The following is a 27,267-nucleotide window of genomic DNA, read 5'->3' as shown; positions in this document are numbered from 1 at the left end:
AACCACAACGAGCGTCCCGGGAAGTAACATCCGCACAGAGTGAGTCATCTCCCCAATAGTCGATCTTTGCACGGAAAGTGGAAATTCTCCCCTGTGCGCACGCGCACCCGGGATTAATGTCAAGGCACAAAAGTGGCGCTGCACCGTTCCGAGCTGTTCTCCGGTAAGAGCATTTCACAGACCTTTCTGCTTTTTAGGGGCCACTCTGACGCCTCATTAGTCAAAGTTTTGGGAACTTGTGCGGGACGTCAGGTGGACGTCTGCGGGCTCCGCCGTGAGTGCGGCTGCGGCGAGGAGACACGTTTAGGGAACAATAAACAGTTTATTCTAACAGATCTGTCTGCGCCGCTGAGTGTGCGCCGCGGCCGCGGCCGCCTCCGGTCTCCAGTATTGTTCAGTTGGCTCTAATGGCGGACGGCAGGCAGTGCTGTTTTCCGCTGGGGGAGGAGGGAGGGAGGGAGGAAGGGGAGGAGAGGGGTGGGGGTTGTGTCTGGGGGTGAAAACGCCGGGGTTATACCTGGCGTTGGGGGGGTCACCAACTCCGCTGAAAGTCGTGCAAATACGCAGCGGGGGATTTGCCGGAGGCTCGTTGTTTACGAGCGCACGACGCAAAAGAAGTCGGTTCATGTGGTGCGTAACGGCGGCAGGGCGCCCCCTGCGGAGGCCGGTCAATCTGCCGCTGATTGCGCCAGGGTGGACTACGTGCAGGGTAACTTTCCAATTAAAACCCCGGCGTCACAGGTATCCTACAAATCGGGCTTTTGATCCGGATTTCGGACGGGATTCGGTGCAGCCGCCGTGTGAGCGACCCTGAGAACGGAGCTGTGGAGCGGTGTAGTGGAACCACACGTTGGCAGCCGTGAGGGGATTGTGTGTGTGTGTGTGTGTGTGTGTGTGTGTGTGTGTGTGTGTGTGTGTGTGTGTGTGCGCGCCCCACTTTGGATCCTGTGCAACATTTAGCTCAGTTTAAACCATTTGATGAGAATAAGTTGAGATTATTTCAGCGGTATTTCAACAATGGCGCAGTCTGTATCTGCTCTCCTCCCCTCGATCCGCCGCTAATCCAATGGCTGTTTGCGCCAGGAAGGGCAGGGGTGGGAGCGGAGCGGAACGGAACACCCTGAACCACGTTTCTTCTGGACCCCAACTTGGAAGCCAACCCACCTCCCCATTTAACCGGGTTATTTATGGAAGAGTTGCGCAGCTCAGGTAGTGCTGGTTCTGTTTATTGTCCTTGATAGCTTAAAGTTTTGGGTCTGCCCCCCATAGCCAAGTTTGTGCAGTATGACTGCCGAGGAGAGAAACAGAGGAGAAGCTCGGATCAGGTCGAGCGATAGTCACCGCTGTAACCGGGCGCCCTCGACCGGATTTGGTGCTGCTGCTGTGGTGGTCCTTGTTATGGAGCTGGGCTTCTAGCTGTTAATCAAGGGCACGGCCAGGGGGACTCCAGCGGCCCCTGAAAGCTTGGTACAGGCTGTCCTCCTGTGCAGATTTTCTAACATTTCAGAGGGCAGCTCATCAGCTGTGTGGAGCTCAGAATAGTCCGGGTTCAGTTTTGTATTCAGCTGCCAGGTAACCGGAATGGACTATATTTTAGCCCATCAGCTGGTTTCAGGGATGTTCCGGTGGCTGCGCATTACGCATCACTTCTCAGTGACATAAGCCTTATATAATGATCTCAGGCGTTTGATTTGAATATATTATTAGGCGGATGTTATCTGCGCAACTGGCGCAAACAGCTGCATGTCTCCACCTTGTGACCTACTGTGAAATTGACTTCATGCGTAAACTGCTCGGCGCTCTTTCACCTTTCCAACACTGTGTAAGGTGATGATGTGGCTGGGGCTGGTCTGGCGCAGTCGTTGGTTGTAGCAGCTTGTCTTCTGAGTGATCTCTCTCTCTTTCTTTCTTTCTTTATTTATTTTTTATTTATTTTTTTGGGTTGTTGCACAGAAGCAGTCTCACCCCCAGCGCCAGCCCACCTCTCTGTCCACCTGGTGTTGACGTTGGGAGCAAGGTTGTATGTCAGAGCTCATTAATGCTGGATCCTCGTTTCCCTTTCATCCACGTGAATGCAGCTTGGCTCATAGCTCTGCATTGCAGTCTGAAGTGAGTCTAGACCAGGCTGTTTTCCCCCCTCAGAGCAATACCCAGTTGCTTTGCACATAGATTCCCTCTGTTGGTGTAATACCAAGCCAAAAAGCTGTGATGCATTTGTTTTGCAGCTCAGCTTGGCTTTAGGGAGGTGTTGCACACAGAGAAGGATGCCTTTGGGGCCTCTCCCAATGTTTTGACACCAGGGTCACAGACGGATGTGTTTGGGTCTGCAGACGCAGGACTGGTCTATATCCTCAGTCATATGAATAACAAATCACAGGCTTTTGGAGTGCAGCTTGAATCTTATCCTGTTTTTAAACAATCAAGAACACCTTATTGATCTTGAACGTCTTACAGTGGTAGCTTTTACTTCCTGTCACATGGTCACAGTGAGCTCCTCCTCCTCCTCTTCAGCCTCTGTTTTATAATTAAGTAGATTTTTACAATCAGCAAACATAATAAGTGGACACAGGACTGATGCAGCAGTGGTTCAGTGTTTAGTTTAACATATGCAGTGTTTCTCTTTTCTCTCATTCCTCTTCCACTTGGATTAACTTTATAATGTTTATTTAAAAAGGTAACAATTCAAAACATGGTGGCATCATTCAATAGTGCTGTAACAATTAGCTAATTTGTTGATTGATAGAAAAATAATTGTGTTATTTTAATTAACAAATGTTTTAATCGTTTCAAAGCAAAACTAGTGAAACAAACCATTATACTCTGGTCTACCTTTCCAAATGTCAGGATTTGGTGTTTGTGTGTGTCTTGAATGATGATAAACTGAATATTGTTGGGTATTGTACTAGTGGGTGGGTAAAACAAGACATTTGAAGACATCTTAATGGATGTAAGACTCACATTTAGTAGGTAGTAGTAGTAGTAGTAGTAGTAGTAGTAGTAGTAGAGTCAATAATCAACAGATTAATCCTTATTGTAAGTAATTACAATCAATTAGTTGCAGCCCAAAAGAAATGAACCCAGGTAGTTTTCCATTTTATTGTTGTTAATGTACGTCCCGGTCTAGCCCCAGCTTGTCACACTGCCCACAGTGTCCAGATGTTTTTATGACACTCACTCATATTCTGAAGGTTAATTACTCAAATCATAATGAATCTGGATTTAAGAATAATCCAACGTGGTCATGGAAAAATTTAACTTTAGTCCAAATGACAATTTCTTCTCAACAGCAAAAGGCGTTGCCTCGCTTGCTTCGATTGAAAGTCAAGTGCCGTGTTGTGGTGTCATCTTTATTTTTTAATTATTTATTTTTTGTAATGCCTCTGCGCCCTTGGGATTATGTGTTTGGAGAGTCTCCATCTGTACAGCCAACCGATACAGGAGCGCTTGGATCGAATTGTTGCATATTTGACACAACTGTCGACCTGGACTTAACGATGAATTGATAAAATTTTAGTGGCCTAGATGTCAAGGTCATGCTCACTTGAAGCTCATCCAGTTCTACAGCCCATTCTTGTGAACCCGATTATTTTTTTGCGAACACCTCGAAGAAATTTGTCCATATTTGGTGCAACTGTCCAATTGGAGTTATTGATGAACTGATTAGATTTTAGTGGTCAAAGATGGAAGTTTGGGCTCCTGCGTAAATTCTGTTTTTCAGAGCAAAAAATTATATATACTAAATAAATAGAGATTAATAATATAAAAATACTTTTCTTTTATGAATGATAATGTCATTTTCTTCCATCATCTAATATTTCTCTGGACCGAACCAGATTATTTTTTAATCCGAATAGTTGGAAGAGTCTGCAGATTCAGGAAATACCTTCTGTGTTTTGACTCACCTGTAAACTTAGTGCTAGGACTTAAATCTATGTAATTATTGAGATGCACAAGCTCAGGTTAAGTCCTGGTCCAAGTGTCTTTAATTTCTATTTGCATGACCTAAATAAAACTAAACATTGTTCAATTCTAGATTTTTGATGAGTCAGAGCAGATTCAGACTTGATATTTGGGTAATTCGTGGTATTGCTGGTCAAATAACTCATCAAATGACTTCCTCTCAGTACTGCTGCTGTGTTTATACAGTTCTCACTGGGTTTTACTTTTGTTATCAGGATTTCTTTAGTAGAACTTGGTAATAAACAAATATATATATATATATATATATATATATATATATATATATATATATATATATATATATATATATATATTTGTTTGTTTGTTTGTGTTAAAATGACAATTAATGTTTGAGAATTTTAGTTTGTTTTATTAAATATTAAATAGTGACTTCCTACAAAGTCTGTATTTTAAGACTGGAATTAAGTAAATGTATTTTTCAGGTGCAGAGGTTTTGGAACTGCACGTTTTAGAAAATAGAGAGATAACTTCTCAGTTATGGCCGTCTGCAGACAGCAGTGACTTTACATCTCAGGATACTTGTGATGACAAATAATTTGTAGTCGTATTAATGTACTTTATGTCCCAGTTTCTTCAATCTAGTGTTTCAATGAGCTCTATGGGTATTTCAGACTCACCTGCTGGGCAGCACATAATCTCAGGGATTGATTGGTAGGGCTGGATGATAAATAAAAGCTCAGTTATTATTACGAAAAACATCCCCACTAACAGATTTGTGAATTGCAGTATGGATTTGAGAACTATTAATTGTTCAACCCTAGTTGTCTTCATTAAAAATGCAACAACAGAGACGACATTCAGCTGAAAGACAAGGAAGCCAAACTGGAAGGAACATATTGTAGGTGAGCGTTTCTTGAGGAAATTGTCCGATTTGACTGTTGCGCAAATAACAATGCTGTTATTGTACTCGTACAGCTCACACTTCATTTAAAGGCAAACTAGGACTTCAGCGTTCACACCAGAGCTGGACACGTGTCGCTTACAAACATCAACGTGAACCATCAACAAAAATGGGAATAATTCGTTAAGGCCTGTAATGTACATGTAACCATTGACCGCAGTTTGTTGACCTGTAGTGGACCCGACAAGGAAACGGTCACTTAAAAATGAAGAGGGTGTGAAGGCGTTCTCTGTTCGTGAAAGCGAAAGTTGTAAAATATGAAGCAAATTGCTCCCAAAGTATCACAGTAGTGTTGTAACTTTTATTGGATGCGTCCCTCAATTCTGGGGCCAAAATGGCCGCCACCGTGTAGCCAAGGCAGCGACCCGGCTTCCTCTGTTGTGTAGAGAGGCCGTATTCAGGTACTTTGAGGGTCTTGTTGTGCTGAGGAGCACAGGCCTACAAAGGTTGTCGTCGTCACACCAGTGTGTCTGTGGGCTCACATCTGTTTGTGTTTCTGTGCTGCAGCTGTCAGCAGTGATGTGATGTGTGGCTTACAGCCACCCTCCCCGAACATGAAAAGGAGAATTTGACAGAAAGAGATCAACATAGCGAGTGCAGACATCCCCAGAAGTGCTATGAAAGTGTGGCACCAAATCAGCCTACAACATTATTTTTCTTCTTTGGGTTTTGTAGAGATACTTCAGTTTATTTTCGATTCACTTGTCAGTTCATTTAGGGTATCTGCAGGTCTGCAGGTCTTTAAAGCACACATTTAAATTTTCTCTACAATTATTTAAATGTCAAAAATGTTCTCTAGCCTGACATTAGTAGTAATTTTAATGTGATTCTAATGCGTCAATAAATGATTCGATTTTGTTTTCCTGGCAAAAAATATAGAAATTGATTTATAAACAAAATAATCTGCCCATCCATTTATTTTCTACTTCTAATCCACATAACATTTAATGACATCATTATGGATCTCGGTTAACACACATAATGGCCCCTAATAGTTTTCAGTAGTTTTTAAAAATACATTTAATGTGTTGTTAAAAAAGTAAAAGGTCTTTTAAATTGTCATTTTTTTTTCAACCTTGAAGGAATTCTGAATCATGTTGGTAATATCCACACATTTAAATACAGTTTGAGCCAATTCAACAGCACCCAGATGTAGAGCACAGACAACAAGTACCCGGTGGTGGTCTTCCATCACCATGGCAACCAAGGTGTAGCTTCACTGGTTGCCAGGAGCAACAAGAGAGATGCTGTTTGGAGCATCGAGGAGGGAAGACAGCAGGTGAGAGGAGGTGGTTTGTTGGTAAGCAGGTGCAGGGAACAGAGGGGAAAAGATGGGACAGTCTTAGCCGCCACTTTTCACAGTGTTTTCCTGTGTTAAGTGCAAACAGAAAGGCTTAACTGTGAAGCAGAAAAACCTCTCTCCACTATAGTTGACTGAAGGAATAATGGAATAGTTGATTTCTGAAAGTTGTCTCAGTAAAATGATTCAGACCCCTTCATGTTTGCAGACGTCAAGGTGTTGGACATTTTTTTTATTGAGAAAATTGCTAATTTGCCCATGAATGTACACCCTGTAACTCGTGCTTGTAATGTATAATATTTGCAAATGTATATCTCATTTACAAATGTATATAGACACATTGCTGTGTCACTCGAAATTGTGTTCAGGTGCATCCTGTTTACTTTAATTATGTCTGAGCTGAAGACCCTACAACCTTATTGAAGATCACCTGTAGAAACTGAGTCGAGCAGACATATAAGGTCCACAATTCACCCTGCATGTCAGGACATAAACCAAGACATGAGATCTCAGGAACTCTCTGTAGACCTCTGCAATAATATTGTGGCGCGGCATAGGTCAGGACAAGGGTATAAAACCATTTCTAAAGCTTTGAGCGTTCCCAGGAGCACAGTGGTATCAATAATTGGGAAATGGAAGAAGTTTGGAACCACCAGGACTCTTCCGAGGGGTGGACGTCCAGCCAGACTGTGCAACCAAATGGCAAGTGAACTGAGAAAGACCACATGGCAAGATAGGAATTTGAGGCTGATTTTTGCAGTTATTGTCAACTCGTTGAGGAGCTGACTAATCTGTACTATGTTTGCAACACAGCTGTTGTCATTTGTCAAGCTGTTGCAGGCCTGTGGTATAATTTGGTGTATTTTGATGTTGGACTGTTGGTCGGATATAAACAGAATTTTCTGATACATGTCCTTTGGTTGTGGTTAACTATAAATGCCATTTCTCAACTTTCTGATATTTTATAGACCAGACAATCAATAGAGAAAACAACTGATAGATTAGAAATAATGAGGATTATGATCAGCATTACACTTATCTGAAGGTTGACAAATTGCATGTTTTGAGCCTCATTGTTAATTACAGAAGAAGAATGAAGAGGCCTGAAATGCACTTTTTGGAGTGTTGTGACTCACATTTGAGGGGTTCTCACCAACGCAGGGGAAACGGTGCGACCTTCATGTTTCTGAAGCACGGCTCCTTTTCCTCTTTTGGTAGGAAGTGCTCATATTAAGTCACCTTTAAACAGAAAAGGCTTGAGTGATTCTCTGTGACTGAAGTGAATTAAAAGCAGAAGTGGGTGTAAGCAGAGCACCCAGGTAGGAAACGGGTCGGAATAAAAGGCTAATATCTGGTCGCAGACATTTTAAGAGTTGGTCCTTTGTGTAGCTGCATAGGCTCGAGGTATAACTTTAGTTGAACTTACTGTCTAATATAACAACCACAATCAGCCAGCGACGTAACGGACACAGGTGGTAGCTGAAACAATTGCAATGATTAAGGCATGCGGCAGCTGTGTGGAGAGGGGGAGAGCTTGTCTCTGGGGACACCTGTGCTACCTGTACAGCTGTCAGACATAAATCCAATCAGTGGTGCTGGCTTCACCTAATTGTCTCTTAACTGCCTTTGTCTGTTTGTGTTGCCAGGTGGTTGCCTTAGTGATGGACGGGGAGTCAGAACCAAACCCTGCCACAGCAGAGGAGGCAGAGGAGCAGGTGGAGCCGACAAATGCCACTCCCACCCCTGAGCAACAGGCCACGCCTCCCTCAGAGGAGGATGCAGAGGCAGTTTCCATGGATACAAAAGATGGAGCCACAAAGGAGGGCAATACAGAGGACAATGATGATGATGTGGTTCTTGTAGGGGAGGAGGCTCCCCAGCCTTCTGCCACAGCCCTTTCCCAAGACACGCCCAGCACAGACTGTGTAGAGCCGGCTGCTGCTGCGGCAACTGTAGACACATCTACAGCAGCGATGCCTGCTAAGACCCCCACTCCTCCTGCGTCTTCCAGCGCATCCACTGTGGCAGCACCTCCAAAAACTCCAACCACAGCAGCAGAGCCTATTGTCATTGATGATGAGGAGGACTCTGAGCAGAAGGACACTTCCACCTCTTCACCTGTGCCCCCTGAAGAGTCCTCCTCTGCACCCCACTCGCCAAGTGCACTCAGCAGCACTGAGCCAGATTCAGAGATCAGAATCGCCAGTGTCACCACACTGGGCTCCAGCAGCCAGAAAGGAAGCTCCACAGTTTCTGGAGTAAATACTCCACCTCATCCAGTGGACGTCCAGGCAGACATGAACCTGATGATCACCTCTGTGACGTCTCTTCAGGAAGGAACGGTGGCTGACGCAGAAGTGAGAATCAGCAGAATGGATGTTGCAGTCTTGTCATTTAGTTGTTAGCTAATAAGAAGCTGGTCTAAAGGAGAGCTAGTTCTGATGTTGTATGCTGGTAAACATTGGTGAAAGCAGGTGTTCTCTGGCATAGCAAGTTTATTTTTGGCAAAGTGGATGACGGCATTTTTTAATAACCCTGCTGAGAGCTGATATTTTGTGCCAGTATTTATTTTTCCAAGATTCACTGGCACCTACTTTAGTTAGATGAGATTCGATGCAGATCTTTTTCATATTGCACAATCTTTGGTTCCTTAGCACCTTGTTTTCTAATGTTTTGTCACTAAGGACAATGCTAATCTAAACAACTCGTGTGTTGTGTTTAGGCAGGTGAAGGCCTGGCAGAGGAAAATGGTTTGCAGATCAGCAATGCGTTCAGCCTGAATCCTGACACCCCATCTGGTCGACCAACAGCCTCCTTCAACCCTGGGCGGGGTTCAGGCCCCATGGGCCAGCTGGTACAGAATGGAGACACAGGGACACACAACAGAGCAGGTAACCAATTTATTATACGGAGCAAATTTAACTTGGCCTGTTCTCACAGGTAAAATGAAGGGCTTGGTTTAGTTTTGGTTGCTGTAGTGTGTGCAGACCTGCATTATTAGTCAATAACTAGACCCTTGTGTCATGTGAGTGGTAACAGCATACTTCTGTTAACATATTTCTGTATGTATTTAAATGCTTGTTTTAACTGCATCTTGTGTCTACTGGTAGTGGTTCAGTGTGTTATTTCAGGCCTCACTCTGCCGCACCTGTTCATGTGAAACTGGCCATGTTTAGCAACATCAAGGAAGAATAGTGGAAGCTGGGGCAAGATTAGCAGCTCATCCTGCTGCCTTTGACTAACTCAGGTTTTCTAGTATTACAAAACTGGCTCAGCTGCTGTAGAGCAAGTTAATTTCAGAGGATCATATGAAAATCTGTTAGCAGCCCAAATACTGACTAATCAGGTCACTGAAGTCATCATTCATACAGGAACCTTACAGGAACAATGGACTTCCAGGGTTAGGTTCAGTGAAGCCAGAAAGGGTTGAACTCGCTTTGTGATACAGGCCCTTGGACACAAAATGTTAACTGATTACTGAGAAAAATGGTAAAATGTGGTTATGGATATGGGAAAATGCATAAAGGAATAATAGACACATGACTGTTTAGATAGACGGTACACTGCCCTCTCATTCATCCAAGTGCAGGGTCATTCTGTGTTAAAATTGAACCTGACTTAACATTTGCAACACCTCAGACCTTCTGCTGAAATCCTGCTGAATTTCTTTGTAATGTCAACTGTGTATTTCTGCTGTTTATCTTCTGATCGTCATGACAGAGGGCAAATTGCTTGTAAAAATCCTTTTGTGCAGTGTTTTTGGTGCCTGGTATTTCAAGTGGCTTTCTTACATGGTTTCTCTCATGAGTGTACAGGCTTCACAAAAAAACTGGAGAAGATTCATACACATTTAAGAAAGGAATCCACTCCAATGTCACATTGCCATCTGAGTCTCTGAGCCTCTTCTGTGATAAACACAACAGGATAAAATGGAGAGCAAAGGGAACAATCTGATGGTCGAGCAGTTGAATGCAAAGACAATAGGATAATTAAGTTTTGTAATTCACTTAAACAAAGTGTTCCTCACCTGTTGTACACTGTAAATTGTGGGAAATTGCCTCAAGTAAAATCTGCGGCATGCAGGCCTGTGAAGATTGAGCATACAGAGTTTAAACAGTTCCTAAAAGGACTATCAAATGCTTTCTGATTTCACAGTAGGACAGTCTGGAGCTCTCACAGACATATTGGCTTTAAAGTCTGTGAATTGATAAGCTGGGACATTGGGACAGGTTCTGAGACAGTTTTATGTTCCTGTCTCACTCTACACAGGCACCAAATGCTGCCGTGGAACACAGTGGTACTCTGTAAAAGTGGCTTCTGGAGGATTATGTTTTTTTGGAAGCGGCACAGTTTCATGTTGCTGCAGTTTAAGCCGTTAGAATCACATTTGGAGCGTCCGTTTCTTGCTGCGCAACATCCTATCTAGTTTTACAACCACAAAAACAGTAAACCATGATTTGGCTGAAGATGCAGCACGTGTGAAGCTGTGTTACATGAGCACAGTGAACAGCAAGTTTGATATTTCCTGGTTGTTAGTTTTACAAGGATTGTGAAACAAAAGTACATATTTTATCATCTGACTGCGCTAGTTGTTGTTTCTTCTTTGATATGTGTCAAATTCTCCCTATTGTTTCTTGTCTGCCTCTGTACCAGTAAATGTCCTATAAAGGAAAAAATACACACAATAATCTTAAAATATTATCATAAAAGGAATGCAAAGAAGGTAGACATGTCCATGCTTGTGATGTTGAAAAGGCCATGTTTTTTTAAACACTTGACATTCATATTTCCTGACATCCATTAGTTTAAAGAGCTTATATATAGAGTGTGGAATCTGACTGCACAGATTTCGCTGCCATCCACTGGTGATAAAGACCGGCTTCCACACTTTCAAAGTTAACATCAACATTTGAAACTGAGAGGTCTATACTAAAACCACTGAAAACAACCCATGACCTTAACTAGAGTGACTTCTCTGTGTCTTTAATCAGCACCACTTCTCCTCTTTTTTTAAGGTACTTGTAGGTTGTTCCAGACGTCTTGCCACAGTTTCTCTGTGGGTTTAGTCTGTCTCAGTGTCTTTTGTCACTGGCTCCATGAGGTTGAGGGGGTCATACCAGCTGCTGCAGGACTTCTTGTTGTTCTTGTTGCTAAAGATAATTCTGCATGACTTTGGCTGTCTTTGTGGTTAGCGCCATGAATTTAGCACCGTTCAGACACCTCCTGATGTCTGAAGATAAAAATTGTGATCTGTATTCACATTCAGTGTTTTAATTTGACCAAAGACATGTAGACAGTAAGTTAACTTGTTTCTGTCTTTCCTTACAGACTCGTGGATCTCTCAGTCAGCCTCAGTCCCGCGCAGCCAAAAACAAACAGGGGTGGACTCTCCATCACCAGCCACTTCCCTGCCCAAACCTCCAGGCCAGTCTTCCTCATCCACTTCCTCCTCAGGCTCCCAGCCGCAGCCCAGGACAGTAAAGGTGATCAGGTCTATTCAGTGAGGTTTTGTGTGGTTACACTAGATCAGGAAATGTAGAGGGGTGTCTGAAGGGGTTGTACAGAAGGATTCTACTTTTACTGACAAATACAAAGTCATAGCATGCTTCTTTTACTTATTCTATTCCCTTGTTGGTAAATCCTTGTTGTCTGTGTATTCCAGGTGACCTGTGCAAACTGTAAGAAGCCACTGAAGAAAGGCCAAACAGCCTACCAGCGTAAAGGCTCCACACACCTCTTCTGCTCCACTACCTGTCTTTCTGCCTTCTCACACAAACCTGCTCCCAAAAAGAGCTGCACCATGTGTAAAAAGTGAGTGTCGACCCAAAGGAGCTCAGATAGGAGACGTTTGCTGGTTTAAATTTGAGTTGTACATGTAGTGTGTTTGTTTGGATGGAGTTTAATAGAATGATATCTAACTGATAAACATTTAACGTATCTAATCTCTGTTATGCTCTGTGATATGTTTTTAGGGATATAACAAACATGAAAGGCACCATTGTGGCCCAGGTCGACTCCAGTGAGTCTTTCCAGGAGTTCTGCAGCACCGGCTGCCTAGGTGCCTACGAGAACAAGCAAAACCCGCCCAAGTCAGGCCTCAAAACCAAATGTACTGTCTGTGGCAAGCTCACAGAGGTCAGTCTGTGTCTGTGTGACACACTTCACTCTTGTGCATTAGTTTTGTCATTGTCATTGAGAACAGAGATGACTAGTTACAACTACACTGTGTAATGTAATCTAAAGTGCACAAACCCTTTCAGCACACTGCAGTCTAACTCGGAGAGCCTCAGAGTTCCTGGCATGGCTGAAGTCGTGCTCTTGTGAGGTTTACTTTTCTCGACATTGATGTTTGTTTTAAAACAAACCCTCTTTCTTGTCTCCCTCCTCGGGTCACTTTCATTCAATATTAATCTCCTCCTCGTTCCTTGTCTGCTGCCTTCTTCTCTTGTTCTCTCTTCCTGTCATTTCTTGCCTTCTTTCTTTTCTCCATCTTTTCATTTCTTCACAGCTTCTCGGGGAACATTGTCTGCTCTCCTTTAACTCAGTCTCTGCGGCCATTTCATGTGAATGTGTTTGTCTCAAATGCTGGGAATTCTTTCTGTGCTTAATTTCTTATAGTATGTGACACAAGAGATGGTCTAACTCTATTAGTGTTCAAAGTATCTAAAATAAATGATCAATTACTAATCATCCTGTTACTTGTTTCGAGAATCTTGGCTGAGCTATCGTATTTTCTAGCTGACGTTTTCAGTATTAGTATTTTTGTGCATTTGAAGCAGCAAAATACTGTAAATAAATAGGTAATCAAAAAGCATGACGTTTTCTTTTTTGTCAGGTGTATGAAGAAGTGAATTGGTTTGTTTGACACATTTCTTGAGTGAAATTATCTGATTTTTAACTTTGAAAGACACAAATAATAATACACGGTAACAAGTAGGCATCACATATCACATTCACTCTATGTCCTCTGAAGTGCTAATCTAGAACTGTGTGATTGAGAAATATGCACTTTAAAAGAAAGTTAAAATAAGTTTAGCTCATTAGCTCCTCTTCATTTTTCTCTCCACAGATCCGCCACGAGGTTAGCTTTAAGACTGTGACCCATAAGATCTGCAGCGACGCATGCTTCAATGTTTACCGAAGGGCCAACGGTCTGATCATGAACTGCTGCGAGCAATGTGGTGACTACCTGCCTAGCCGAGCGTCAGCCAACCACTTCCTGCTGGTGGATGGCCAACAGAAACGCTTCTGTTGCCAAAACTGCGTGAGGGAGTACAAGCAGGTACTGTAGGCCCCACCACCACTTGTTGCATTGAAACACATCCGTTTAAAATCACCGCTCTGCTTTGACAGCTAGTAGGTTGGCTAGTTTACGTTGTGACTCTTCCTCTTCCCCACAGTGGAAAAATTACCCTCAGGAACTAATGAAAATACAAAAAATTATTAACCTGGCGTGAACTTAAATGTTCAGGTGAGACAGGAAATTATGCTTAAATGTGAAAAGTGAACCAGAGCTCAGAGTTGTGTGTAGAGGAATGACAACTATCAGTGAAGCCTATTCTGTCTTTGTAGAAACGTCATACTTATACAGACACCTCCCATCTGGATTAGGTACCGGAGGAGATTTTGTATCCCTCTGCATCAATCTGCGTATTAACGAGGGAGCACAGTTTCCCCAGAAATTGCTCCAACTCCTTCATTCCAGGTCTGTAGTATAGGACAAATGTGTTGTTATAATAAATCATTGCTAATGAATGAGTTCATTAGCGGAATTGGAAACAGATCTTTGTACCAACACAATAACTGAAGAACAACACATAGTAGAAACTTCACACATGAGGCACTCCATATACAGTAGTAATGGGCTGATGCATAAATCTGCATAATAATGAGGTCATATTTTGTTATGAGTGGTTTTAGTATAGGCCCCTTAGTTTCAGTTGTGGGAAATCTTGATTTTAACTTCGAAAGTGTGTAAGCCAGTCTTTATCGCCAGCGGATGGCAGCGAAATCTGTGCAGCTAGATTCCTTAATCTTGTGGAAGGTCTGCAGGAAGGGTGGAATAAGCTGATGACGAACTACAAGTACTGTTTTCATAGGTGTTCCTGTGCTGTGGGGATCATGTCTGGACATCCGAGCGCCTCTTGATACTGAGCATGCTACAGTTAAACTAAATTGTGTTGCTTAGCAGTATTAACCAGAAATTAGAGGTTGGAATTGTATTTGTTGCTTAGCAACAGCAGCTTATTGGACATTTTATTAATACTGTAAGTAGAGAAAAGCATTGGGGGTATAAATTTCAAATGATTCAAACTGTGAGCTGGAATTTCTCTGACACTCGCTCTGTCCAGTAATGAGCCATCCTGCACAAACATGTCAGCTGGTTAGGATAGTGAAATATACTGCAAGTGATTGGATCATCTGTGAAGAGATGACAATTCTCTGCCTCCGCTAAGTATTTGCACTTTCTTTATGTGACCAGCTGCATTGTTTACGTGTCTATAAAAAGTACATAATCTTGGCAAACGGACAGTTCCCTCAAATAGAAATATTCTACCTTTTGCCAGCATGAGAGAGGAGGCAATTTCTAAATTCTGTTATGCCTCTCTTGTAAATGTGTTGTCGTATTTTCCTACTCAGATATCATCACATCTCCCTTGTCGGATCTAGTAGGATTAAAGGAATAAAAGTGAGAATGGTGACAGGTCTCGCAGCTCAGATTAAACAATGATGATAGATTACCGCGATAATAGTAGCAGAAAAGAAAATAATCTATGTGCTTTTGTGGCCGAGCAGTTGGCACAAATACTGTAGGTGTAGAATCATGTTTAGAGTTTAAAGCTTGTATGTCATTGAGGTCTACTCAACAATTAGAGATCTACAATAAACATGTTAAAACATGGTCCAGTGAAGAGGATTCATCCGTTTGACATGTTTCCCTCTGTCACAGGCCCACAGTAAACTTGCGAGCTGTCTGACTTGCAAAACATTGATCAAGACAGGTGAGGTTCTTCACAGCCTGGGAGCAAGCGGCACCATGGGTTCCTACTGCTCTGTCAACTGCATGAACAAGGGCAAGTTGGCATCAACTTCCTTCCTCAGTGAGTAACCAGATTACAAAAAAAGTTTTTTATTAACCACAAACATTAAAACAATACGAAGGGCCATCGACGTTTATTTTTAATTATGATTTTATCATGCGCATTTTTAAACCAGGTCAAAGAGTTTTCTATAGGATCATAAGATGTTTAACAGATGTTACTGACACAAGGTCAGGTTGCGAATGGAGAGTAGGAGAAACATAATGATCTTCATCATGGTCAGGAGTTGTGTAGCCTATGTTAGTGTTGGAAAATAAATTATTTTCCTGACTGAATGGTTTTAAGTTAAGTTGGTTAGTTTATATGTTTTGAGCAAAACAAACACGGCTGTTAACTAGTTTGTCTACTCTTGAGCTTTGTTATAAACTTTAGTTTTAATGTTGATTGTCTGTGTGTGCAGACACAGAGCCTTCGTGCCACTTCTGTAAGAGGAATTCATTACCACAGTACCAGGCCACGCTACCAGAGGGAAACATCCTGAACTTCTGCAGCTCACAGTGTGTTACTAAATTCCAGGTGTGGTCTCATTTTATTCGTCATTTCAAAGCAGAAGTCACAAATCTTTGTTGTTTTCCATTTCCAATAGAAATTAACTAGTCCTACTGATGGACGTTGCATCATGTCCTTCTGTTGTTTTCTGGATTAATACCCACGATAGCAACACACAGTTAAAAATAGTCATACGTATATACAAATCAGGACAACAAATGGTTCCGATTTATAATAGTTGATGTTTCTAAAGTTGCCATGTTCCATTGAGCTGGTTGAGAAAGTAAAATTAATTATAATAAACTTGTTTAACATTCTTATGAAAACATCAGCTTCAAACATAAAAGACCAAGAGTTCCCTCAGTGGAGTCCATGACCTGATTAGCTTTTTAGCACCACAACTCATAAATTTACATATTAACAAGAAAAAAGAAGAAGAATCTGTTTTGGTTTGTGATACAGAGGTCAGAGGTCAGATACCCCTCAAATACAATTCTGTATATAGATATCTGCAAATCAGTGTTAGTTAACTCAGTAGAGATGAGTTGTCTGTAAGTCATGAGAGGTTTTTGATTTTCCTCATGTGTTTTTCTTTACAGAACGTCACTCTTCAAACAGCCACCAACGGACAGACTCCGCTCCCCACGGCAAATGACGCCATCCAGCTGAAATGTAACTACTGTCGAGGAACGTTCAGCTTGAAGCCGGAAACATTAGAGTGGGAGGTGAGAGCATCTTTTAATTCCTGCACACATTTGACACCAGTGTAATGTGACAGTAGTAGATTTGAAACTAGTGTGAAAAAGTGTCATCTAAGGGTCAACATCAAAGAACTAGAGGCAGCTTCTAATCAAGAATATGTCTGATAAGAAGTTTCCTTATCTAAAAGTTAAATAAAGGAAAACTGTGCTTAAGTCTTGTAAAACAACAAAACATGAGAAAGTGTTACAGACATAATTTTGCATTGTCTGGTGTTTTTACACTAAATCATAGATCAGTTAATTTGAGATATTGTCAGATTAAGAAATGATTAAGAAATTAGCTGCAGCACTTTTCTAAGTTGATATGAGACAAGATTTTTCATCGGAGACCAAGGCAGTGTGCAGAGAAATGTGTTAGAATTAGTCAGGGGGGAAAAATTGTCAATTGAAACTGTGCGTAAGCCAACTTTTCATTTTCATTTGTAAAATGTTTATGCTTGCAGTGCTCCACTAAAACATCTTAAACCTAATGCATACAGTGTTTATCCAAATGTGTCTGTCTTCAGGATAAAGTCTACCAGTTCTGTAGTAAGACCTGCTGTGAGGACTACAAGAAGCTCCATTGCATTGTGACATTTTGTGAGTACTGCCAAGAGGAGAAGACGCTGCACGAGACTGTCAAGTTCTCCGGGGTCAAGAGACCCTTCTGCAGTGAAGGTACCAATCTTCCATCCTCTGTGGTCCTGTAGCACACTTGATAAATCTGATAACTCTTTCTTGACAGCTTTAAAGTAATCAGTTCGTTATCACTGCTCTGACCTTCTCTTTTTTCATTTCTCCTTATGTTCCACCTGCTGCTGTATCCAGGCTGTAAGCTGTTATATAAGCAGGATTTTATCAAGCGGCTGGGTTTGAAGTGTGTCAGCTGCAACCACTGCAGTCAGCTGTGTAAGAGAGGTGTGACCCGGCAGCTCGGCGGCATGACTCGGGACTTCTGCAGCGAGGCATGTGCCAAGAAGTTCAACGACTGGTACTACAAGGTCCGCTCATATGTGTTAATGTGCAGTGCATCCAATGAAGTGTAACGTTGTAAGAAGAAAATGTCTATATGCAGTTTCATATGTATTGATCCTCCTCCCTGTGGCCACCAGGCGGCGCGGTGTGACTGCTGTAAGGTGCAGGGTAACCTGACGGAGTCCGTGATGTGGAGGGCAGAGATGAAGCATTTCTGTGACCAGGAGTGTTTGTTGAAGTTTTACAGTCAGCAAAATGAGCCCATCTTGGTCACACAGAAAGGCCCCGAAAACACCATGGGTATGAAAACAGGAAAACGTTTGCTGCTTCATCTGTCACCCAGACTTCATGGACCAAAAATGTGATGAGTTTATTTTTTGTCTGTTTTGCAGGGTTTGAATTGCAAGGGTCCAAACTTGGGGTAAGTTGGAATTTACAAACTATATGTGAGTGTGAAATATGTTAGTTCTGTAATTATATTTTAATTTTAATTATAAACCATTAGAAATGTGGTGGTTCCTCTTTGTAACGTGCAGCTGCTTACCTGCAGATCCTTTTCTAATTTTACATACAGAACCAATACTCACTGGGAGCAGAAGCCAAATTTTCGTTTGTATTCAGCTTTGATTTTATTCCCCCTCATTTGGCAGATGGTGAACCAGGGAACTGTGGCATACGCTGGTGGAGGTTTGGTGAGAGATGTCAAGAACAAGGCCGTGCTCTGCAAACCGCTCACCCTGACCAAAGCTACATACTGCAAACCGCACATGCAGAGCAAACTGTTACAGACAGGTAAATGCTGCAGCTTTTTTATTTATTAGTGTGCAACAAACTAAAAAATATTATAATACAGTGCAGTCAAGTTTTCAGCAGGGTCCTGCTTCACAGATATGTCAATGTTGATAAAGTTCCTGGAAAGTTTTTTATCATTCGACATATGTATCCTGTGTCTACAGACGTTGAAGATGGTGTGAAGAGGGAATATGTTCCTGTACCCATTCCTGTGCCCGTGTTCATCCCTATGCCCATGAATATGTATTCCCAGGTCACTCCGACACCAGTCTCTCTACCTGTACCGGTAAGGCATTTTAATTTATTAATTTATTTGCTAAAAGACACAAATGTGTTAACATGAACAAATAAATGGAAGCCTGTGTAAATGTCTCAATTATGTCAAAGTGCAAAGTAAGGAGATATTTACCAAAAAGCCATTTGTCATGTCCCGTCCAGGTTCCTGTGCCTGTGTTCCTGCCTACAACCCTGCAGGGTTCAGAACAGATCATCCAGACCATCAACGAGCTGAAACACAAGGTCCCCTCTGACCCTCTAGAGGCCGATCTGATCTCCATGGCTGACATGATCGCAGAGGAACAGAAGCCAGGTACGTTAACGTGATAGTTGGATGTTTCATGTCATGTAAAATACACTTTAAACAATATTCCAACACAACAAAGTCTATTTAGATGTGCAGAAAGTTGCAGCAGATGATGTGAGGACCAGTGAAGACCTGCTCGTTTCAGATGTGAAGCCGGTAAAGGTGAAGAGCGAGCATAAAGAGGAGAAGTCCTCCAGTGGGAGCAGCTGCAACTCTGAGGCAGAGGAGGAGGTAAAGGAGGAAGAGGAGGAAGACAAGTACGAACCAGACCTGGACCTGGAGGCCGACTTCTCTCAAAGTAAACCCCAATATGTAATTGTAACCTCTGTCAACGCTGTGTCAAACAGTCACTGTCAAACTTTGTTTACACAGAATATTTGACCCTTGTCCTTTATTGTTTTCTAAACACAGCAGACATCATATTAACAATAATTACTGTTTTAGAATTTCAATGGTGTTGTGACATCTTTAGTCAAGATCCCCCTCTTTTCCTAGGAAGGTAAACCTTTGTATGTCCCACCACCACAGCCCATTTTAAGACAGTTAAAAACTGGGTGCCTATTCCTATGTAAGCTCAGTGTCCTTGGCCCCACAGGGGTATCTGACATGCCGTCATAAATCTGCTGAATACCCATGAAAGACGACACCATTCTCTATCCCTGACCTAACATGTTAAGATGCTTTCTACCAAAACCCACAGCACATGGTGTAGAATCCATCCTTCTCTATATGTAGTAGGTGATGTGAGATCTCAGAGCACCTTGCTGTGTAAATTTGCATATTAGTGCAGGGACACTACTCACACTGTGAGAACACAGTACACGATCATTTGTCATGCAGATCATGGTGGGACATAAGGCCTCTTGTTTTCAAATCGTTCAGATCGCTATGACGCTCCAAACACGTTTTTCTGCTAATAGGGAGCAGAGAAATGGAGAAGTGTGTCTTTAATGCTCCCTCAGATTTTTTTCCATTCATTTTGTTTAGTGAAGCAGCTGTTATGTAACAATATCTCACTGCATGAGTTTATAATGGATCAGTACAGTAATTGAGATTAAAATTCCTCCCTCTGGTTATTTATGGGCCTGCTGTCATCACCTCTATCAGGGCAGAGGATTTGGGGTTTGGTGTATTGTCCAGGGGAGGAGTGCTAGACAAGTACAGCATCTTACATCTCAGCCACTGACTTCTTTACTGTCACACTCTCTATGTTTACGTGCCGTGAGGCATTTAATTGTCTAATTTCTTAAATGTCATGTAAATAAGAAACCTATTTTAATTAATTCTGGATAAAGTATTAGGGAAACCTGAGACAATCATTGTGTTTTTCCTCTTAGCCTCAGACCCCGTTCCAGTCCTGGAGGGAATGGACGAGGACATGGGCTTCTCTCTACCTCCAGTTCTGGCAGAGGAGAAGGAGCAAGAGTCTGCACCACGACCACAGGCCAGGAGACAAGTATGCGCACACGCACGCATGCGTACAGTGTATGATGCAACAAATAGAAACGTTTGCTGTGTAGTAATTGGTGTGTTTGTGCTGCAGGGCAACAAGAGGCAGGCAGTAGAGGAGGGCTCAGGTCTTGCCTCATCCTCTTCTTCCCATGTAGCAGGTGGAAGATCGTTCCCTCTCAAAACTCGCTATGGCATCAATGCCTGGAAACGCTGGGCGCTGTCTTCTGTGGACCAATCGGACGACACCAAAGTAAAGGACGAATCCAAACAAGGTGAGCCCTCGCTCAGAAGTTTTTTCTACCAAAACCCACAGCACATGGTGTAGAATCCATCCTTCTCTATATGTAGTAGGTGATGTGAGATCTCAGAGCACCTTGCTGAGCCCTCGCTCAGAAGTGAAAATATGCAAATCCCGCTGTATTGAAAAAGATTTATTGTCACATTTGAAAAACTGTGGGATGTTTTTGGTAACTGCAGTCGCCTGTTCTCAAATCCTGCAGCCCGGTCTAAAAGTAACCTGCTGTCATTGAGTTCAGAGGAGCTGAACGTGGCTCTGTCCCGGTTTGTCAGGGAGGTCTGCAGGCCCAGTGGGGAGCGCTACTCTCCAGACAGCATCCTCTACCTCTGTCTGGGAATCCAGCAGGTTGGTACCAAGCTAAACTGTGTTCACTGGCCGTGGTTGTCAGAGGAGTCCCTGAGTCTATGCATGTCGCTATTTAGTGCTGCCTGAGGCCCTGAAGATGTCCCTTGCCTTCTAACAATATGTACTGTAAATTATATCTCCAAACTCAGGGGCAAGGGTGAGGAAAATCCAATATATGACACTTTATTAACTGATAAAGTGAGTGGTACGCGTTCAGCATGCTTTTGGGAATATATCAAATATTACCAATTTGCTGTAAGGAGAGCTAACTTACAGCAAAGTCTGGTGGATAGTCCCAAAGAGGCACATATGTTGTTGTGTAATGTTATAGAGGCCTGTTTAATTTAATTTAATGTTCATAGTTTCACTTCACACAATGGTCTGGGAATTTCGAGCTCAAAATAATCATCAATTATTATGATTTTATAAAAATATTATATTATATTATATTATATTATATTATATTATATTATATTATATTATATTATATTATATTATATTATATTATATTATATTATATTATAATTGACATGAAGTCAACACTTAATAATTAACTGTTAATACTCTGTAGTCATAATGGAGGTAGGAACTAAAGTTGCAGTGAGTGTTCCCAGTAGGACACATATTGCTGCTGCACAGTCTTTCCTCCTCCTCTCACATGCAGCATGGCACGGTCACAGAACAGAGGACTCTCCAAAGTTCTCTGGAGTTTGACTTTTCTGCCAGAAAAATGTAAGAAAACCTTCATCTGATTATAGAAGATAGATAAGATTTAAAGATTTGTGAAGTTTGATGATAATTTGGTGTAAAATGCTGTAATTTGCTGCTGTTCTTCTATTGAGCTGATTTGTGGGGGTTTGCAGAGCAGTGGACTTGTGCTGTTTCTATTCTTCAGATCTTTTTTGTTGTGTCCAGTGATTATAACTCTTTGCTGTTCACATCCTGATAAGCACTGATGATCTTTAAATATGAGGACACTAACGTTTTAATCTCTGAGCCACCACATGGCCGCAGCTTTTTATTTGTTCAATTTTTTTTAATGTGGTCTATTGTTTGCAGCATCTTCATGCCAAAGGCCGAAAAGATGATCTGTTTAGTGACCCGTGCTACCAGCAGTTTGGAGAGGAGCTCAACAGGGTCCTGAAGGACTGGCACCCCAGCGTGCTTCCTGATGGTGAGTGCAGCCAAACACAGTCTTATTGCCATCTGCTCAGCACCAAATGACTCTTTCTAATTAGCAAGAAACACATTTTGAAACCACACAGTCAGTAAATGATATCACATACACACAAAATAGTAAACAACAAGTTAAAGAAATAAAATTTCACTGTAACCTGGAGTTCAGATGTGCCCTGCAGCATGTAACGATGCAACCGGTGGCACAGTGCTGTTAATCAACTGTAGTGTTGGTTACTAATGTAAGCTGTGTCCCGTGATTATAACTCTTCTGCTGTTCACATCCTGACATGTTGTGATTGCACTCTAATGTTATATGAGGACACTGCCTGCAGAAAGTTAAAATCTTTATCTTACAGAACCTCTATTTTAAAATCTCTGTAGATTGGTGCTTAACTAGCGGTTTCTCCCCACAGGCTCTTTGTGGGGTCGGGTGGAGGAGCAGAGCATGTGGAGCAGCCGGCAGCTCGGGGAGCACAGTCCCGCTGCTCTGCTGCGCTCTCTGGTTTACCTGAACACCAAATACTTTGGTCTGCGCACCGTGGAGCAGCACCTCCGCCTCTCCTTCGCCAACGTCTATGGACCCGACACCGTCCATCCTGTCACCAAGGAGGCTACCGTCTGCATCCGCGTGCCTTCCATCACTCAGGATCACCATGGTGAGGCCGACAGCATGTACATTTCAGAACCCCGGCAGGTTAATTTATTTATTTGTAGAAACGTTTTGTGATTGTGCTGATGGTGAAATGGTAAAAACTTTGTTGTATATCAAAGTTCATCCGTTAAGGAAAAACTCAACACAACATAGAAAAGAAAAAAGTGACACAAGGATGCATGAAACCAAAGATACATGCAGTTTATATTACCAAAAGAGCTTGAATTAAAAGCAGTAAGAGGAGGATCATTTTGCAGTATGTTGGTATTTAGTCCACAGCTGTGCCTAAATCTGACAAATGGCAGCGTTAACGGTAAGTTGTTCTGATTCCAGGAAGGTGCACACAGCTTGTATTCTTCCTGGAATATTGAGTTTGAGGGAAATTAAGTAGTTAAGATACCAAATAATGCTTAAAAATACATGTAATTTGTATTTATTGGAAATTTACTTGGAAAAGTGGAGCAGAAAAATGTCAAAGATGCTTGACAAAATGATCTTAGATCTTTAATAAGTTGATAAAACCCTGGAATTGAATGTTGTTCTGGTTCTTTAGTGCAAACAGAGTCCAGGAAGAGAAAGCGTCAGTTGGAGGACGGCGATCAGGACTGTGAACCAGACGAGGACTCGGGAGGTTTCCCTGTGCGCTGCCCGGTTGAAAAGCACGAGTGTCACTTATATGAGCTCTACAGATCGAAGTGGTGAGTTAAATAAATCGGTAAAATAAACTTGATATCCCCAAATACAATACAACCTTCAACCTTTAAGTAACTGATCAGTTTTATCTGTAGAAAGTTTGATTTAGAGAATGTTTGCAATTTTTTATTTTACCAATTAAATGAACCTGCTCTGTAAGTCCTGTGATTAAAACTCATTGCTGTTCACATCCTGAACCACACAACACAGTGTTGACTAATGAAAAATGAGGACTTAATAAAACAGTTTCTCATAATTATTTAGAATAAATTCAGCAGATTCATTTTCATTTTTTTCCTCTGTTGTTTGTTCCTCTCCCTCTCGTCCTTTCTCCCTCCTCCAGCCCGGCATCGTTGCAGAAGCGTCTAGATGTCTTCTACGTTACGCCAGATCCGGCCTGCAGCCTCAATGACCCGCTGTGGTTCAGCTCCACGCCGCTGGAGCGACAGAATCTGGAGAGCCTGCTCACCAGAGTCCTCATGGTCAGGGATGTTTACACAGACAAAAAACACCAGGAGGAAGATGATGAGGAGGGGGACGGGAGTGAAACAGTTGGGGGAGAGTAGCAGCCGTTCAGACCTTAGTTAGGAGAGTCCGATTAGTCAGCAGAACAGGAGGATAGCTATTAGTGTGAGTTCTCCTCTAATGTCTTATCGTCTGGTCCTTGTTAGCCCTCCTCGCTGTTTCCTCCTGGTGAGGGAAATCCACAACACAGATCCTGAAGCCCAAACTCCTCCTCGTGGATTCAGAAACAGAGGAGAATGAAGAGGTCATGACATAAGGACAAACGTTTTCCCTTCAGTCAAAAACCAGAAGTGGAGAAACGAGCTCAACCAGGAGCTGAGAGACAGAGTGGTGGTTATCGTCGTGATGCAATGAAAAGACAGGTCGAGGATGTGCTGATGTACATTTCCATCAGTTATAAGGGTGTCATGTTAGCAGCGCTTAAACAAGCAGCTTAAAAATATGAAAATTAACACAGAATCACGCTTTAACAGGAGTTATGTGCAGCCACAAGGAGACACAGGATACAGGATGTGATGGAGTTCTTTACTCTCAGTTTCACCTCCTGCTCCTCGTTGTGTGGAGCGAAAAAAGGAGATAGTGAAGCGTAAGTTCAGACAGAAACGTCTGGTTGAAACCAGAAGCACCCGAAGGAGGAGAAGAAAGTTGGAAATTCCATCTTCATTTTGTAATAACATCCAACTTCTTTTACCCATTTAGCAGCTAAAACATAAATTAAATTCATAATTTAAACGTTCTGTTTGACAGACTCATAAACAGGTTTCATCTCGGACCCCTCAAATCTCCATATCTGCTGTTAGATGGAACTGATGGTTTATTTCACGGGTTGAGTTTTGTCCAACGTGGTATAGAAACAAGCGAGCCTCGGTAAAGTTACCATAATTAAGCAGCGTCCTTTCTTCAAAGAATAAAAACACATTTCCTAAATGAGAAGTTTACACTGAGTGAATGATGTGGGGTGAGTTTGCAACTCATGACAAACACAACCCCCTGTTTTTCTTATTAATAAATACTCATCAGATCTGTCTGCACCATTTAAAGGTATGAACACGCTCTACTTCTATCTCACAGTCTTTGCTGTTTGATTTTCGTGCCTTTTGAAACCTGTCAGATTGACAAACCCAGCATATTTATTAAATGATCACGCTCTAGAAGCTCTAATCTCATGAATTTAGTTAATTGGACGCCGGTGGTCAGTATTTAAAACTGCATGAAGATGGAATCTCCGACTTTCTACCGTGTCTGAAGTGACCAGCAGCCTTTTTCCTCTTTCACGCACCTCTCACGTTAACTGGGCTGATTTCATTCTTCCATCCCATCATGCCACTCGCTGCTCTTCCTCTGTCAGCACCGCTCTCAGGCAAACCGGCTGCACCACAAACGGACTTCAGGACCGGCCCCAGCAGCAAAACAAGACTCAGCCTCACGTTCTCTCTCGTCAGACACTTGCTGTGGTGCGGGGTGAAGCCAACCTACCGACATGCTGCGTTTCTTTATAGGACATTAGGGGAACTTTCATTCATGCGATGTAGCATTACATGTGTACTAAGCCCAGATTGGGTTGCTTTGAAGTGTAAATATCTCTGAAACAAGGCGGTTATTGGAGACAGACTGTGTAGTTTGAGGAAGGAAGAGCGCCCACAGAAACCTTCAGCTTGAACCCCGCCTCCTGAGAAACCTTTTTTTTTTTTTTTAAAGACAGATTATTTATTTCTCTTTTTATTAGTTTGACTGTATCCTCTTTACGTTGGGGGGTGGGATTTTTATGGGTACCATTTCCTTCTCAGCTGACGTTCTTTAAAAACCTGCTGCAGTCGTTTCTCTCTCGTCCAAACCACTGCAGGAACCTGCTAAACAAACGACATGGATTATTCGGAGCTCATACTTTTGTTTTTTGTTTTTTTTAACATTTCCTTTGTGCCTCTGTCCCTGTTTGTATTTTCCTGTCATTTCTCAGATACGTTATAAAACTGAGCATTTGTTAAGTGTTCTTCTTCCAAGCTGGTTAGATTTGCTAGCACTGTATTATAAAGAATTGGTTGGACATTTGATTTCTCTCTTTTCACAAACTTCTTTTCAGAGCTACACTATACTGTTTTTGTTTTTTTTATTTATGTGGTTCAAATCCCTTGTTTTTGTTTTTGTTTTTTTTACTTTTTCAATAAATTGAAGAAAATTAAGTCAAGATTATTTAACATTATCCCCTCTTATTCCATAAACTTAATACATCAATGACATTTTAGCCCCTGCAAAAATGGATTTATTTTTATTTTTTGTCTAAATATAAGGAACACCCTCCTCATGTTGATTATGAATTGTGTCCCTTTTTATTTTATCTAAAGAGCAGGTGTTCCTGTTATTTCTTTTATTGTTCTGTGCGTTAAATGGTCTAAACCAACAGTGCAGCATTTTGAGAACAAAGGTTTTGGACAGAGATTATTAGTCCAGATTTTGACGCTACATCAGTGTCTTCAGCCCCAAAAATCCAGATACGCTGGCTGATTAATTTCCTGCTGGACCCGGAGGCAGCGACCCTGCCACAGGTTTGGACCTACAGTAGTCGCTGTGGCTGGCTTCAATGCCTAATGTGAATGTGCCTATCTGTAAATACTGAAAGTGAGTGATTGTGACTTGAGTCTGATGCTACGTGTGTGGGCTGATCTGCTGATACGGTCATGTTCAATAAATGATTTCATTTTCTAACCAGACTCCTTCATGGTGCTGTTTTGATGAGCCTGAAATTAAAGGGTTAATTCACTACATAATAGTCATTCAGCTTTGACATTTAGTTTCATGTGAGTATCTTTGTGTTTCAGAGAGCATTAAAAAATATCAAAACACTCAAACATGTAGAGACAAACCTAATTTACTTGATCATCTTGACATGCATCCATTTGGACCCAACAAAATAGAAATAATTTACTGTGATATTCTGTAGATTATCCAGAGCGACCAGTTGTTACTATCAAACTAGTTTTATTAATCATAATTTTTTCAAAATAATGCTGTAATCATCCCCATTGTTTTGATTTTCTTACCTTTTAGCCACAAGAGCATCAACAATGTTCAACATGGATGTTGGGTGATAAGGTTAAAATGTTGGAGGCACTAAATGGTGAGAACGGTTTATTGAGAAGTGTAATAAATGATGGTTTCTCGCACTCTTTGGAGGAGGTACTGTAAGACGGGGATTCGGTGTTTCGACAAAATGAACTGTACAGAGAAATTTAGCTTTTACTTAAATTGTTAAACTCTATCTAT

General features: G+C 41.9%; 1 protein-coding gene across 4 annotated transcripts; it reads left to right on the top strand.

The window, feature by feature from the left end:
* The first annotated feature begins 74 nt into the window (after positions 1–74).
* zmym2 (zinc finger, MYM-type 2) lies at positions 75–26,709 on the top strand. Of its 4 annotated transcripts, none has more exons than XM_026376028.1 (25): positions 75–163; positions 7,829–8,539; positions 8,905–9,073; positions 11,511–11,665; positions 11,845–11,993; positions 12,155–12,317; positions 13,252–13,464; positions 15,133–15,283; positions 15,684–15,799; positions 16,372–16,497; positions 17,040–17,190; positions 17,341–17,513; positions 17,625–17,787; positions 17,880–17,908; positions 18,138–18,279; positions 18,444–18,565; positions 18,718–18,868; positions 18,951–19,160; positions 20,200–20,318; positions 20,406–20,586; positions 20,815–20,957; positions 22,017–22,131; positions 22,550–22,792; positions 23,342–23,486; positions 23,825–26,709. In XM_026376028.1, the coding sequence occupies exons 2-25, from the start codon at positions 7,844–7,846 to the stop codon at positions 24,045–24,047; spliced, it is 4,248 nt and encodes a 1,415-aa protein (XP_026231813.1). In that variant the 5' UTR covers positions 75–163; positions 7,829–7,843; the 3' UTR covers positions 24,048–26,709. The 4 variants fall into 4 exon arrangements, with proteins under 4 accessions (XP_026231813.1, XP_026231812.1, XP_026231811.1 ...); XM_026376027.1 differs by lacking the exon at positions 75–163 and adding an exon at positions 599–709 and having other exon boundaries at positions 19,008–19,160; XM_026376026.1 differs by lacking the exon at positions 75–163 and adding an exon at positions 601–709.
* The last annotated feature ends 558 nt before the right edge of the window (positions 26,710–27,267 follow it).

The sequence above is a fragment of the Anabas testudineus genome, chromosome 21 (genome assembly GCF_900324465.2).
Source record: "Anabas testudineus chromosome 21, fAnaTes1.2, whole genome shotgun sequence".
Classification (NCBI taxonomy): Eukaryota; Metazoa; Chordata; class Actinopteri; order Anabantiformes; family Anabantidae; genus Anabas; species Anabas testudineus.
Note: the sequence above shows the minus strand (reverse complement) of the source record. Positions and strands in the feature narration are given on the sequence as shown.

Excerpts from the sequence above, each read along its gene's own strand:
- zmym2 (XM_026376026.1), top strand. The coding sequence starts at position 626 with ATGTGGTGCGTAACGGCGGCAGGGCGCCCCCTGCGGAGGCCGGTCAAT. Across the intron at positions 13,465-15,132 it reads GCGTGAGGGAGTACAAGCAG|GCCCACAGTAAACTTGCGAG; the intron begins GTACTGTAGGCC and ends CCTCTGTCACAG. Across the intron at positions 18,280-18,443 it reads GAGCAAACTGTTACAGACAG|ACGTTGAAGATGGTGTGAAG; the intron begins GTAAATGCTGCA and ends CTGTGTCTACAG.